The following is a 15,036-nucleotide window of genomic DNA, read 5'->3' as shown; positions in this document are numbered from 1 at the left end:
TCTCTCTCTCTCTCTCTCTCTCTCTCTCTCTCTCTCTACCGTTAGTCTAAAGGTCGGAATGAGAAAGAGGAGGAGGAGGGGGGGGGAGAGCAGGAAACTGGTCATGAGAGAGAGAGAGAGAGAGAGAGAGAGAGAGAGAGAGAGAGAGAATGTGTGTGTGTGTGTGTGTGTGTGTGTTTAGACGGATATAATACAAAGGAATATGTGTGTGTGTGTGTGTGTGTGTGTGTGTGTGAGAGAGAGAGAGAGAGAGTAACGTTTTGTGCTGGAAATTCTTGCTGTGTTGCATATGTATTTTTACTCTCTCTCTCTCTCTCTCTCTCTCTCTCTCTCTCTCTCTCACACACACACACACACACACACACACACACATATTCCTTTGTATCATATATCCGTCTCTCTTTCTCTCTCTCTCCCGCCAAAACCTGCACAGCGTCAGGCGCCGCTATACTAAGGGCTGATTGGGTAGGGAGGGGAGTCTCCTTGGTTACTATTGGTTCATATTTCCCGCCCTAAGGTTTGTTTTGAAGGGAACACGTGGGCTCTCTCTCTCTCTCTCTCTCTCTCTCTCTCTCTCTACCTACCTACCTATCTACCTACCTACCTACCTTCCTACCTACTTATCATTACACCTATCCACCTATGTACCCCCATCTCTTTCTCTCCCTCTCTCTCTCTCCACTGCTGAGGTGTAGTAAACGAAATAAATCACTTCTTAAAAGGTGTTAGGAAGCTTTGGTGATACTGGAAGGATTTATGTAACACAGAAGAGGACAGTAAGGTGTAATAGGCAAAATAATTCGCTTAGGAAAAGGTGTTAGGGAGGAAGGTAGGTTAGCTACACCACACTACACTAACACCTTCTCTTGAGTGATTTATTTTGTTTATTAGACCTTACTGTCCTCCTCTGTGTTACATAAATCCTTCCAATATCACCGTACTCTGCATAAAGCTCCCTGACACCTCTCTCTAAGTGATTTATTTTGGTTATTACACTTTCCTGTCCTCTCTTGTGTTTTATAAATCCATCGAATATGGTAAAAGCTCCCTAACACCTTTTCGTAAGTGATTTATTTTGTTTACTAGACCATACTGTCCTCTCCTGTGTTCTATAAGTCCTTCGAATATGGTAAAAGCACCCTAACACCTTTTCCCAAGTGATTTATTTTTATTATTACACCTATCCTCTTCTGTGTTTTATAAATCCTTCGAACATGGTAAAAGCTCCCTAACACCTTTTCGTAAGTGATTTATTTCGCTTATTACACCCTATTCTCCCCTTCGAAATAGTACCCCTACAGTCAGTACACGTCTGCGTTCTTCCCCTCCACGCTTCGAACCACCCTTCAACGTCCTCCTTCTTGATGTCTTGCACACCCTTGATATGTGATCCTTTGGGGACACTCCTATACGGGGTGGCCACAAACAAATCGCCTCCATGTCGCCCTGTCCCCCGCCATTTCACTGCCCCGCTCCCAACTCACACCCCCCTCTCTCATATACCTCTCCACTCCATCCCTCCATCTCATCCTTGGCCTCCCCCTCCCTCTCCCCCCCTCCACCTCACTCATACACTCTCCTCGTCAGTCTGTCACTCTCCATCCTCTCCACTCCATCCCTCCATCTCATCCTTGGCCTCCCCCTCCCTCTCTCCCCCTCCACCTCACTCACATACACTCTCTCCGTCAGTCTCTCACTCTCCATCCTCTCCACTCCATCCCTCCATCTCATCCTTGGCCTCCCCCTCCCTCTCTCCTCCTCCACCTTATTCACATACACTCTCTTCGTCAGTCTCTCACTCCATCTCCCCAGCTCACACCCCACTCTCTCATATGCCTCTCCACTGCATCCCTCCATCTCATCCTCGGCCTCCCCCTCCCTCTCCCCCTGCACCTCACTTCAGTTTTGAAAATGTGCATAAGTCGCACGGTGTTAGGTCTGAGAGTACGGGGGATGTTCCAGGGATGCAACTCTTATTAAAGTCACAAACTGGCGGATGTTGAGAACTGTGTGTGCAGAAGTGTTGCTGTGATGCTTGATTGACTTCTTCCACAAGTCACGCCTTGTTCGTCGGATCTGTGGTGATATGTAAAGGTGGATGGTATACAGGAGAATTACTGGGCCTTGCAAGCACGTTGGGAAGCCTATGCCCAGAGCTGTCTATCTATCTATCTATCTATCTATTGCCAGACGCCATAATCCCGTAAGGGGTGACCATTTGACTCTGGGTTATTTGTTTTACAGGGAGGGGCACTAACCCTCCACCAACCCACTTGTTGACACGTAGGCAGCACGTATGGTTTGGTTATATGGTTACCACCCAGCGTTGTAAATGGTTTGTTTTACAGGGAGGGGCACTAACCCTCCACCAACCCACTTGTTGACACGTAGGCAGCACGTATGGTTTGGTTATATGGTTACCACCCAGCGTTGTAAATGGTCTCTTGGCTTACAGGAAACCATTTGGCTTGTCACTCAACGTAAAGCCACCTGTAAAGGAAAGATAAGCAATAAGAAGTGACAGGAAAGATGGGAGAAATAGGAAGAGAGGAGGACAGGCACAGAAAAAGAATGATAAAGGCCAAGGAAGAAGTAGGCAGCACTACATCAAGTGAGTGGATGATGGAAATAGGAAGAGAGGAGGGCAGGCACAGAAAAAGAATGAAAAAGGCTAAGGAAGAAGTAGGCAGCACTACATCAAGTGAGTGGATGATGGAAATAGGAAGAGAGGAGGGCAGGCACAGAAAAAGAATGATAAAGGCTAAGGAAGAAGTAGGCAGCACTACATCAAGTGAGTGGATGATGGAAATAGGAAGAGAGGAGGGCAGGCACAGAAAAAGAATGATAAAGGCTAAGGAAGAAGTAGGCAGCACTACATCAAGTGAGTGGATGATGGTCGTCACCACTTACCACAAGACGAGAGATTTTACCAACTGAAGGGGATAGTGGTCGTAGTAGTAGTAGTGTTAGTTCATAGATATACCAATATAACAGGTGTCTTTGTATTACTGGTCACGTATCTGACGGAACACATTCACTAGAGCGATTTATCTTACTTTAACACTTTCTCTTATAGTAACAGAGCTATATCGATGCTGGAAAGGTAGAGGTAGTATACGTGAAGATATTAGGGGCTGAAAATGTGGGATAAATCGCTAAGGAAGAGGTGTTAGAGGCCTCAGAGTATGGACCAATGAAATCCTTCTCATGTGATGTTTGGAGGTATCTGGATGCGTCCGATTTCGATCCTGAATATCATTTTAATTTCAACTCTATCCTTTTATTTGACCATTTGATTTGAAAGAACAATAAAATGTTGATATAAACCTGAGTTGATTTAGTAATAATTTGTGTTTATATGGTTAGTTTGGGTAGAAAAACTGGAGGGGTGTGTGAATAAGGTTCCTTATTAAATTGTAATATCTGGGCAATAATAGGGTCCTGTAGCGTGTAATAATAATAAATCAACAATAATCGAAATATCACCTGTATTTTTAACTCAAATTTATATAAGTATTAATGAAAGAAGTGTATTTTTATTCTTCCGAAGCCAAAGTCAACGGCCAAACTCGAACGCCGAAAACATATGATTTCATCCCAGTAAACAAAGCGAGAGAGGAGGAGGGAGAGTCGCCCTTTTCGCCTTTATTTTTGAAGTTTTGACTCACTGGCGCCTCAAAACACGACAGGTAAAGGTTAATATACATTTTCGTGTATTTTTGGAAATATTTGAGTAGCGGACAAGGTACATAGGCGCTGAAAAAAGGGGAAATTCCGCGTTGCTAAGTATGAAGGTTATCTGATGACTAAGTGTTGTGATGTGGATGGGTTCGTTGTATCTCATCCATAGCGATTTATTCCGTATATGACAGCATTGTAGTGTATGCTTTTTGCCCGTTTATTATCGTAGTCATATATAAGGCTTCGTAGTATCTCATCCGTAGCGATTTGTTCCGCATGACACCGTAACTTTGTCGTGTATGGTATTTCCTATATCGTCCTAGGAATAAGGCAGCACTGCAGGATAAGTTGCTAAGTACAGGTGTTAAGACTAGTATGGCTTGGTAGAAATCTGCTTTTCTAGAAACAGGGCAGCCCACACCAGCAGACACGGCCATCCCCATTTCCCATACACATCATCGGTATAGAGGGTAGAGTAGGGGCTGACTTTTGCGCCATATGCAGGGTAGTTACACAGCAAGAAGGACTTCCAATTAGGAATCATAGTTGTTCAATATAACTAAATGATATGTGACCTGGTTGTGAGTGGAGGGACTCTTGAAATGATGCAACCGAGTCAGCACGAACAGCATCACCTGACGGAGAATTCCAGACGTCTATACATCTGATTCTGGTGGTTCAGGAGACTCCACAACACCTTTTCCTTATTGATTTACTCAGGATTTTAACCATTAATATTCTTTGGTAAACATACGCTTGACGAGGCAATGGACGCACCTTACCAAATCATTTCTTCCTGATTATCTGTCATATTTTTCTGATTATATCTGGGATGGTAAATAAATGTGTCTTATTTAAGCTGTTTCTTTGTTTTTAGTTGTTCTGCGCTGACAACGCTTGTTTTATCTATCTATCTATCTATTGCCAGACACCATAATCCCTTAAGGGGTGGCCATTTGTCTTTGAGTTATTTGTTTTACAGGGAGGGGCACTAACCCTCCACCAACCCACTTGTTGACACGTAGGCAGCACGTATGGTTTGGTTATATGGTTACCACCCAGCGTTGTAAATGGTTTGTTTTACGGGGAGGGGCACTAACCCTCCACCAACCCACTTGTTGACACGTAGGCAGCACGTATGGTTTGGTGATATGGTTACCACCCAGCGTTGTAAATGGTTTCTTGGCTTACAGGAAACCATTTGGCTTGTCACTCAATGTAAAGCCACCTGTAAAGGAAAGAAAAGCAATAAGAAGTGACAGGAAAGATGGGAGAAATAGGAAGAGAGGAGGACAGGCACAGAAAAAGAATGATAAAGGCTAGGGAAGAAGTAGGCAGCACTACATCAAGTGAGTGGATGATGGTCGCCACCAGCTTGTTTCATTCGTCAGTATAATGACGGAAGGGAGCGTCCTAACCTAACTGTTTAACAATACCTAACTTACCTAGCAGAACTGTACCCAATAATTCAGTATAATCCAACACAGGTTAATGGGGCTTGAATGATGAGTGAATGGAAGTGTGGCCCATTGGATTGGGTAAATTTGGGCTGTCTGGACATTGCTACTCCTCACCCTGGCCTAGGGTGGGAAAGGAGGTCCAGATGATGATGATGATTTTTATGTAATGTATGTATGCATGCTTCCTTCTGAGTGTGTGTGTGTGTGTGTGTGTGTGTGTGTGTGTGTGTTTATGTGTTTATGTGTGTGTGTGTGTGTGTGTGTGTGTGTGTGTGTGTGTGTGAGAGAGAGAGAGGAGAAAGAGAGAGACTTTGTTTTTGTTTATGTATGTTACGTATGTATGTAATGTATGTATGCATGCTTCCTTCTGTGTGTGTGTGTGAGAGAGAGAGAGAGAGAGAGAGAGAGACCCTGGCTCTAATAAGATAATAGCCCTCTTTCTGCCCATCACTATGGTTATAATGGAGAGGAATGTGATGTCGTCATTCTAGACTAAAATTCCCCTTCTAGCATCCACCATCGTCCTTTTGGGGGATAGGGAGGGAGTTGAGGGACGTTTGGATAGCCAGGCAGTGGATCCAACCAGCTACATGAGTGCCACCGCATGAAGGCACCCCTCTGTGTTATCAGTTACAGATTATGATATTTGGATTACATGTTTGTCATATCTATCAATAGTTTCTTGCAAAATGGGATTGTGATTAGTTAATGATATTGTGGTGCTGATTGTGGTTGTGGTTGTGGTTGTGGTGGTGGTTGTGTGTGTCAGCCATGGTCACCTAATGGCAGCTCTCCACTCTGCTTGATCTCCGGCAGCCTCCCTATTCAGTGCCTTATCCCTGAGGTCACACTCCATGACCTCGTCCCAGGTCTTTTTTTGGTATGCCTCTCACAACCCCACCCTCGACGTTCACACCTCTCACCCTCCACACCCAGTTGTCATCCTCCATCCTCTCCACATGCCCAGACCATCTCAATCTACCCCTTCTCATCACAAACTATCTCAGTCTACCCCTCCTCATCACAAACCATCTCAGTCTACCTGTCCTCATCACAAACCATCTCAGTCTACCCCTCCTTATCACAGACCATTTCATTCTACCCCTCCTCAATACATTCCAGTCCCATCCTTCCTCCCAAATCATCTCAGTCAACCCCTCCTCATCACTGTCTGTCTATCTGTTGCCAGACGCCTTAATCCCGTAAGCGGTTACCACAAACAAATCGCCTCCACGTCACCCTGTCCCCCACCATATCACTGCCCTGCTCCCAGCTCACACCTCCCTCTCTCATATACCATCACAAACCATCATATAAACATCTTTTTCCCTCATTGCAGAATGCCGTTGCTATACAGTGTGGTTGCAAGAGGGTCAGTGGTCCTTGCTCGCTATGCAACCTGCGCCGGCAACTTTGCGGAGGTCACCGAACAGATCCTCGGCAAAATATCACCAGGAGAATCGGGGAAATTAACCTACTCCCACGCCTCGTACCTGTTCCATTACGTGGCTGAAGATTCGATTGTTTACATGTGTATTACTGATGATGTAAGTAGATATATTGTGTCTATCTATCTATCTATCAATCTATATCTATCCACCTATCTGTTTTTCTCGTAGCCTGACCTTCTCCCACTCGTCCCAACTGTTTCATTATGTTGCTGAATATTCCAGTGATTACATGTGTATTACTGATGATGGAAGTAGATATATTGTGTCTATCTATCCATCTATCTATCTATATATCCATCCAGGTGTCTATCTATCTGTCTATATATCTATCCAGGTGTCTATCTTTGTCTGGTATCTTTGTCTATCAGTCTGTCTGTTTTTCTGTGTCTTAATGTAACCTTGTCTATCTGTCTTCTAGTTTTCTATCTACTTCTGTCTACCAGTGCTTGCGTATCTCTCAGCTTGTCTGTCTATCTCTCTCTCTCTTTATCTGTCCATCCATCTGTCTATCTATCAAGCAGACTGACTTGCTTACATACTTCCTACCTTTTCCCACATATGGCTGATTGAGTGTGGTAAATTAATTGGAGCACCTGTATGTGTGTGTGTGTGTGTGTGTGTTTGCCTAGTTGTGACATACAGGAAATGAGCTACGTTTGTGGGGTCCTGTCTCTCTTTCTCAATAAGTCAAAGCGTGTGTGTGTGTGTGTGTGTGTGTGTGTGTGTGTGTTTGGTTTGTGTTTGTGTGTGTGTGTGTGTGTGTGTATGTGTGTATGTGTGAGAGAGAGAGTGTGTGTGTGTGAAATAAGCTCTCATGCATCCCTAATTTACGATTATATTTCAGGAATTTGAGAGACAGAGGGCGTTCATGTTTTTGGAAGATATCAAGCAACGTTTTCAAGGGACGTACGGAGCGAGAGTACACACGGCCCTACCCTATGCCATGAACAGTGAATTTGCCCAGGTAATTTCTTCCTGTTTCTACCACCCACTCACCTGATGTAGTGCTGCGTACGTCTTCCTTAGCCTTTATTGTTCTTTTCTGTGCCTGTCCTCCTCTCTTCTTATTTCCCTCATCCACTCACCTGATGTAGTGCTGCCTACGTCTTCCTTCACCTTTATCATTCTTTTTCTCATTTCTGCCCTCCTCTCTTCTTATTTCCCTCATCCACTCACTTGATGTAGTGCTGCCTACTTCTTCCTTCACCTTTATCGTTCTTTTTCTGTGTCTGTCCTCCTCTCTTCCTATTTCTCCCATCTTTCCTGTCACTTCTTAATGTTTTTCTTTCCTTTACAGGTGGTTTTACAGTGAGTGGCAAGCCTAATGGTTTCCTGTAAGCCAAGAAACCATTTACAACGCTGGGTGGTAACCATATAACCAAATCATACGTGTTCCCTACATGCCAACAGGTGGGTTGGTGGAGGGTTAGTGCCCCTCCACATAAAACAACTCACCCAAAGACAAACGGCCACCCCTTATGGGATTATGGCATCTGGCTAGAGATAGATAGAGAGAGAATTGGCCATAGATAGATAGATAGAAGAGATTTTTTAGCATTTACCTATCCTATACCATTTACTTTCAGGTTTTGGCTGGACAGATGAAACATTACACAGAATCTCGTGATATTGATAAGGTGGCCAGACTGCAGAGTGAAGTGAGTGACGTGAAAGACATACTGGTGAAGAACATTGGTGAGTAGAGAGAGAGAGAGGGAGAGAGGAAGAGAGAGAGGGAGAGAGGAAGAGAGAATGATGCTTGACAGGTGTGAAGAGACAAAGATAGTAAGGGATGGAAGAGAGAAATAAAAGAGAGAGAGAGAAGGAGAGTTGCATAATTCTTTGTTCATGTTTCATTTATAAAGCTCCAACATACCTATGTGGTGGCTGTCCGTGCTGCTCGATCTCTGGCAGTCTCCCTGTTCAGACCCTTATCCCTGTGGCCACACTTTATGATCTCATCCTAGGTCTTTTTCAGTCTGCCTCTCGTGATCCCATCCCCAACGTTCACACTTCTCACTTTCCGCACCCAATTGTCATCCTCCATCCTCTCCACATGCCCAAACCATCTCAGTCTTCCCCTTCTAACCATAAACCATCTCAGTCTACCCCTTCTCATCACAAATCATTGCAGTCTACCCCTCCTCATCGCAAACTATCTCAATCTACCCCTCCTCATCACAACACCAATACACTCCAGTCCCATCCTTCCTCTCAACTCTTCCATCGTAAACCCAGCCCCCCCAGGCCTCACACTCAGGGACGCACTGCACATCCACCTAATCATTGTCATTTCTGTACGTCTGAGCCTGCGAATATCCTCTTCCTTTACTGCCCAGGTCTCACTACCATACAGCATTACACTCCTAACACACACACACACACTACCATACAGCATTACACTCCTAACACACACACACACACACTACCATACAGCATTACACTCCTAACACACACACACACACACACACACACACTACCATACAGCATTACACTCCTAACACACACACACACACACACACACTACCATACAGCATTACACTCCTAACACACACACACACACACACACACACACACACACTACCATACAGCATTACACTCCTAACACACACACACACACACACACACTACCATACAGCATTACACTCCCCTTTGTTTATATATTTGTGATGGATTAGGCTATGAGAGTAACAGTAGATGAATAATAGTATAGGATGGAGGATGACAACTGGGTGTGGAGGGTGAGAGGTGTGAACATCGAGGGTGGGGTTGTGAGAGGCAGACCGAAAAAGACTTGAGGTCATAGAGTGTGGCCTTAGGGATAAGAGAGTGAATAGGGAGGCTGCCAGAGATTGAGCAGTATGGAGAGCTGAAATTGGGTGACCAAGGCCAATGCACGTAAGTATGTTGGAGCTTTATAAACAAAATGAAAGAAAACGATGGTGGGTCAGAGGTCCCTTATATCCCTTGGCCCTCTCAGTATGACACAACTCTGTACTGTAGGCCAAGGAGAAGGTGGAGGGATGTGGTGGATGAGTGTGTGAGGGAGAGAGGTTTGGAAGTTGGTGAGGCTAGGGGACTGGCAAGAGATCGAGCTGGCTGGATGAATGTTGTGAGGAGAAGTGCATGATCAGGGATTTGGCACCCCTTTTTAACGTGGCAGCGTCTGGATTGACTCTATCGGATACGTTTATGTGAAGCTACAGAACGTGGTGAATGTTTTTGGCGTATCCGATAGAGCCAGGATTCCGGGGGCTTGAATGGTGAGTGAATGGAAGCGTGGCCCATTGACTCAATCGGATACATTTATATGAAGCTATAGAACGTGGTGAATGTTTTTGGCGTATCTGATAGAGCCAGGATTCCGGGGGCTTGAATGGTGAGTGAATGGAAGCGTGGCCCATTGGACTGGGCAAATTTAGGTTGTCTGGACATTGCTACTCCTCACCCTGCCCTAAGGTGGGAAAGGAGGTCCAGTTGATGATGATGATGATGTACTGTAAGATTTGTAATGTGTTTTGATGCTGGAAATCAGAGAGAGAGAGAGAGAGAGAGATATTAAATGTTGCAGCGTTGACTTGCAATTGATTTATCCGTTCTAATTCTTCTTATTTCTTGCAGAGTCCCTGGCCAGCCGAGGGGAGCGTCTTGAGTTGCTAGTAAACAAAACCGACAGTCTGAACACGTCGGTAAGTTTGATCCGATTAGAGACTGACCAGGAGAGTGTGAGGGAGGTGATAGGGGAGACTGAGGATGAGATGCAGGGATGTGGATGTGATAGAAAGCGTTAAGAGAAATACATTGAGGTGGTTTGGCCATGTGAAGAGGATGGAGAGTGAGAGACTGATGAGGAGAGTGTATGTGAGTGAGGTGGAGGGGGGGAGAGAGGGAGGGGAAGGCCAAGGATGAGATGGAGGGATGGAGTGGAGAGGTATATGTGAGAGGGGGGTGTGAGTTGGTTGGATGGCAGCAAAATGGCAGGGGACAGGGTGACATGGAGGCGATTTGTTTGTGGCCACCCCGTACGGGATTAAGGCGTCTGGCAATAGATAGATAGCATTACTTAACGGCATTTACTGCTTGTGATAGTATTCGTATTGTATTTAAAGGCATCAAATTGCATGTATCTGTCAGCCTTGGTCACTTAATGGTGGCTCTTCACTCTGCTCGATCTCTGGCAGCCTCCCTATTCAGTCCCTTGTCTTTTTGCTGTTTTTTTTTTTACATGATTTCCTCATCCATGTCATTATGATTTAATGTTGTCATGAGGAGGGGTAGACTGAGATGGTTTGTGATGAGGAGGGGTAGACTGAGATGGTTTGTGATGAGGAGGGGTAGACTGAGATGGTTTGTGATGAGGAGGGGTAGACTGAGATGGTTTGTGATGAGGAGGGGTAGACTGAGATGGTTTGTGATGAGGAGGGGTAGACTGAGATGGTTTGTGATGAGGAGGGGTAGACTGAGATGGTTTGTGATGAGGAGGGGTAGACTGAGATGGTTTGTGATGAGGAGGGGTAGACTGAGATGGTTTGTGATGAGGAGGGGTAGACTGAGATGGTTTGTGATGAGGAGGGGTAGACTGAGATGGTTTGTGATGAGGAGGGGTAGATTGAGATGGTTTGTGATGAGGAGGGGTAGATTGAGATGGTTTGTGATGAGGAGGGGTAGACTGAGATGGTTTGTGATGAGGAGGGGTAGACTGAGATGGTTTGTGATGAGGAGGGGTAGACTGAGATAGTTTGTGATGAGGAGGGGTAGACTGAGATGGTTTGTGATGAGGAGGGATAGATTGAGATGGTTTGTGATGAGGAGGGGTAGATTGAGATGGTCTGGGCATGTGGAGAGGATGGAGGATGACAACTGGGTGTGGAGGGTGAGAGGTGTGAACGTCGAGAGTGGGGTTGTGAGAGGCAGACCAAAAAAAGACCTGGGACGAGGTCATGGAGTGTGACCTCATGGATAAGGCACAGAATAGGGAGGCTGCCAGAGATCAAGCAGGATAGAGAGTCGCAGTTAGGTGACCAAGGCTGATGGGTAGAAGCACGTTGGAGTCTATAAACGATATGAAACAATACGACAAGGTTAAATTAAAATGAAAACAGTTACATCTCGCTGAATATCACTTTCCTCGACAGGCGGTGACCTTCAAGACAACCAGCCGAACATTAGCCAGGAGTCTTTGGTGGAAGAATGTCAGGATAATCATCTTCATTGTCGTAGGCCTTGCTGTAAGTGCAATAAGTCTATCTGTCTATCTATCTATCTGTCTGTTTACCTGTCAGTCTATCTGTCTATCTATCTATCTGTCTATCTATCTGTGTATGTCTTGCTTTATCCGTCTATTTTCTCTCTCTCTCTCTCTCACACCATCCACTCACTTGACTCTACTTCCTTTGGGTGACTCAGCACTGAATGACAAACCAAAAGAACGTATGCAGCACTTCTTTGTGACTAGCGCGAGATTCTAGTATTAATGTATGTATAGTTTTAGGTCAAGTTAAAGTGATTTCCATAGCACTTCTTCGTGACTAGCAATCAAAGTGAGAGTAGTATAATTTCCATAGCACTTCTTCGTGACTAGTATCATGATCCTAAGTGATTTATTTTGTGTATTACACCTTAATGTCATCTTTTGTGTTGTATAAATTCTTCCAATATCACCAAAGCTCCCTAACAGCTTTTCCTAAGTGAATTATTTTGTTCACTTCCATGCTTACTTCCCTGTTTCTTATCACTGCTTTCAAGGAACCAGCAACCTTTCTTCCCTGCTGTACCCTTTCAAGCACTTCACCCTCCAAACCTCCATCCTTACTCATCACACTACCCAAGTACTTAAACGTACTCACATTTTCCAATTCCTCACCATCCAACCTCGCTGTACTTTCACTGACTTCACCTCTCGAAGACCATCACTTTACTCTTCCCTACATTCACCTTTAGATTCCGTTTCTTACACACTCTCCCAAACTCATCCACCAAGCCTTGCAGCTCCCCTTCGTCTTCACTCAACAACACAGTATCATCTGCAAACAACAGTACAGGGAGTTTCCAAACACTATCCTCTCTCACCAGGGCCACTCCAACATCCACTACCCTACCTTGTACCTCTTTTATTACCCCATCCATGAACAGATTGAACAACCATGGAGACATGACACATCCCTGTTTCAACCCAACCTTCAAAGAGAAAAATTCACTTAGTTCACCATCCACACGCACTGCAGCCTTTGCACCATCGTACATACTCTTCACAGCATTCAACAACTTCCCATCTACTCCATATATTCTTAACACTTTCCACAATCCTTGTCTATCCACCCTGTCATATGCTTTCTCCAAATCCATGAAAGCCACATACAACTTCTTTCCCTTCTCTAGAAACTTTTCCACTAAAGATCTAAGAATGAATATCTGATCTACACAACCTCTTCCCTTCCTAAAGCCTCCCTGTTCTTCTCCAACTAATTCCTCTGTTATTTCCCTAACTCTGTCAATAAGTATCCTACCATATACTGATCTACAAACCCTAATCCCTTCCTAAAGCCTCCCTGTTCTTCTCCAACTAATTCCTCTGTTCTTTCCCTAACTCTGTCAATAAGTATCCTACCATATACTGATCTACACAACCTCTTCCCTTCCTAAAGCCTCCCTGTTCTTCTCCAACTAATTCCTCTGTTATTTCCCTAACTCGTTTCCCAAGTGATTTATTTTCTGTGTAAATATGCTGAAGCTGAATTTGAGTGATACAACTAATTCTATGTTATTTTTCAGATTAGCATATACGTGATTGGAGCGATGGCCTGCGGACTGAAGTGGCAGAAATGCACAGGAAATTAGTAGACAGAAAACCAAGGTCAGAAGGTAGAAGAGAGTAGATGAGGAAGTAGAAACGGCAGATGTGAGAAAGAGAAGTATTGTCTCTCTCACACAAACATCATATATTGTGTCTTTTCCAGAATATCGTGTTTTTCACATTGTTCCACTTGGTCACTTATATCTTTACAGCCAGCCATCTGAAACTTCTGAAACTGAACGATAGATGTGGAATAATTCACCGTTAACTTCTCATTGTCGTTCAGGGCTAGTAGTTTAATGAGTGCGAATTGAGAGGCTGCTAGAGATCAAGCAGCATGGAGGATGACAGCTGGGTGTGGAGGGTGAGAGGTGTGAACGTTGAGGGTAGGGTTGTGAGAGGCAGACTGAAAAAGACCTGGGATGAGGTCATAGTGTGTGATCTCAGGGATAAGGCACTGAATGGGGAGGCTGCCAGAGATCAAGCAGCATGGAGAGCTCAAGTAGGTGACCAAAGATGACGCACGTACGCAGGTTGGAGTCTTTATAAACAAGACAGTACGAAACAAAACAAAGAAAGCATGGTAAGTAACAGCTGTCAGTTGAAAGATGGCATTGTGACTGAGTGTACCTTCCCTAGATAGGATTTAAGACTGTTTATGTACCTCTCTTCACATTGTACCTTTCTGGCATAGGATTTAACCCCTGTGGATCCTGTTTTGAGAGTGTGCTGTTGTTTACTTTGTCTGTCTGTCTGTGTGCCTGTCTGCTTGTGTAACTATCTATCTGTCTGTCTCTCCAATTATCTATCGGCCGTGTTCTGTGTCGTTGTTTGTTTGTTTTTTTATAATGTTCTTTCCTATCTAACAGTATAGGAATAAACACTACCAATTTTATCTCTTTTCCTCCTCCTCCTCCTCCTCCAATTCCTCCTCCCCCTCCTCCTCCAATTCCTCCTCCTCCTCCTCCTCCAATTCCTCCTCCTCCTCCTCCTCCAATTCCTCCTCCCCCTCCTCCTCCTCCAATTCCTCCTCCCCCTCCTTCAATTCCTCCTCCTCCTCCTCCTCCTCCAATTCCTCCTCCCCCTCCTCCTCCTCCAATTCCTCCTCCCCCTCCTCCAATTCCTCCTCCTCCTCCACCACCTCCAATTCCTCCTCCTCCTCCTCCTGCTCCTCCTCCTCCTCCAATTCCTCCTCCTCCTCCTCGTCCTCCAGTTCCTCCTCCTCCTCCTCGTCCTCCAATTCCTCCTCCTCCTCCTCGTCCTCCAATTCCTCATCCTCCTCCTCCTCCTCGTCCTCGTCCTCGTTCTTCTCCTCCATACATAATAGGATGAGGAAAATGCATGTATCCAGTTTATATATATATCCAACACATATATATTCCATTCATATAGAGAGATGTAGGTATATATAATTTCTTTGCTATATATATTTCTGTTTATATATTTTGATGAGTTATATGGATTTGTTTGTGTTACATGGGGCTCCGGGTGGCACTGCGTCGGGGGGAGCCAGGCAGAGGGATGGCCGTGCACAAGTTTGAAAAAGGAGCACAGTAAACTCGCAGGTATTCGTTGTAATTTTAAATGTCGGGACCAACTCGCCTAGCCCCGAGCTCCTACGCTTCTCTTGGGGCAACGTAGGATTGGATGA

General features: G+C 44.9%; 1 protein-coding gene across 2 annotated transcripts; it reads left to right on the top strand.

Moving 5' to 3' along the window:
* The first annotated feature begins 3,590 nt into the window (after positions 1–3,590).
* On the top strand, positions 3,591–13,845 carry Vamp7 (Vesicle-associated membrane protein 7). Of its 2 annotated transcripts, XM_080269738.1 has the most exons (7): positions 3,591–3,689; positions 6,481–6,688; positions 7,437–7,556; positions 8,179–8,287; positions 10,214–10,281; positions 11,728–11,820; positions 13,364–13,845. In XM_080269738.1, exons 2-7 carry the CDS (start codon positions 6,482–6,484, stop codon positions 13,427–13,429), a joined length of 663 nt encoding a protein of 220 aa, XP_080125864.1. In that variant the 5' UTR covers positions 3,591–3,689; position 6,481; the 3' UTR covers positions 13,430–13,845. The 2 variants fall into 2 exon arrangements, with proteins under 2 accessions (XP_080125864.1, XP_080125865.1); XM_080269739.1 differs by lacking the exon at positions 7,437–7,556.
* The last annotated feature ends 1,191 nt before the right edge of the window (positions 13,846–15,036 follow it).

Source organism: Coenobita brevimanus, chromosome 36 (genome assembly GCF_032717465.1).
Source record: "Coenobita brevimanus isolate Jiangsu-jjx chromosome 36, ASM3271746v2, whole genome shotgun sequence".
Taxonomy (NCBI): domain Eukaryota; kingdom Metazoa; phylum Arthropoda; class Malacostraca; order Decapoda; family Coenobitidae; genus Coenobita; species Coenobita brevimanus.
The sequence above is the reverse complement of the archived record's forward strand: the minus strand, read 5'-3'. Positions and strand labels throughout refer to the sequence as shown.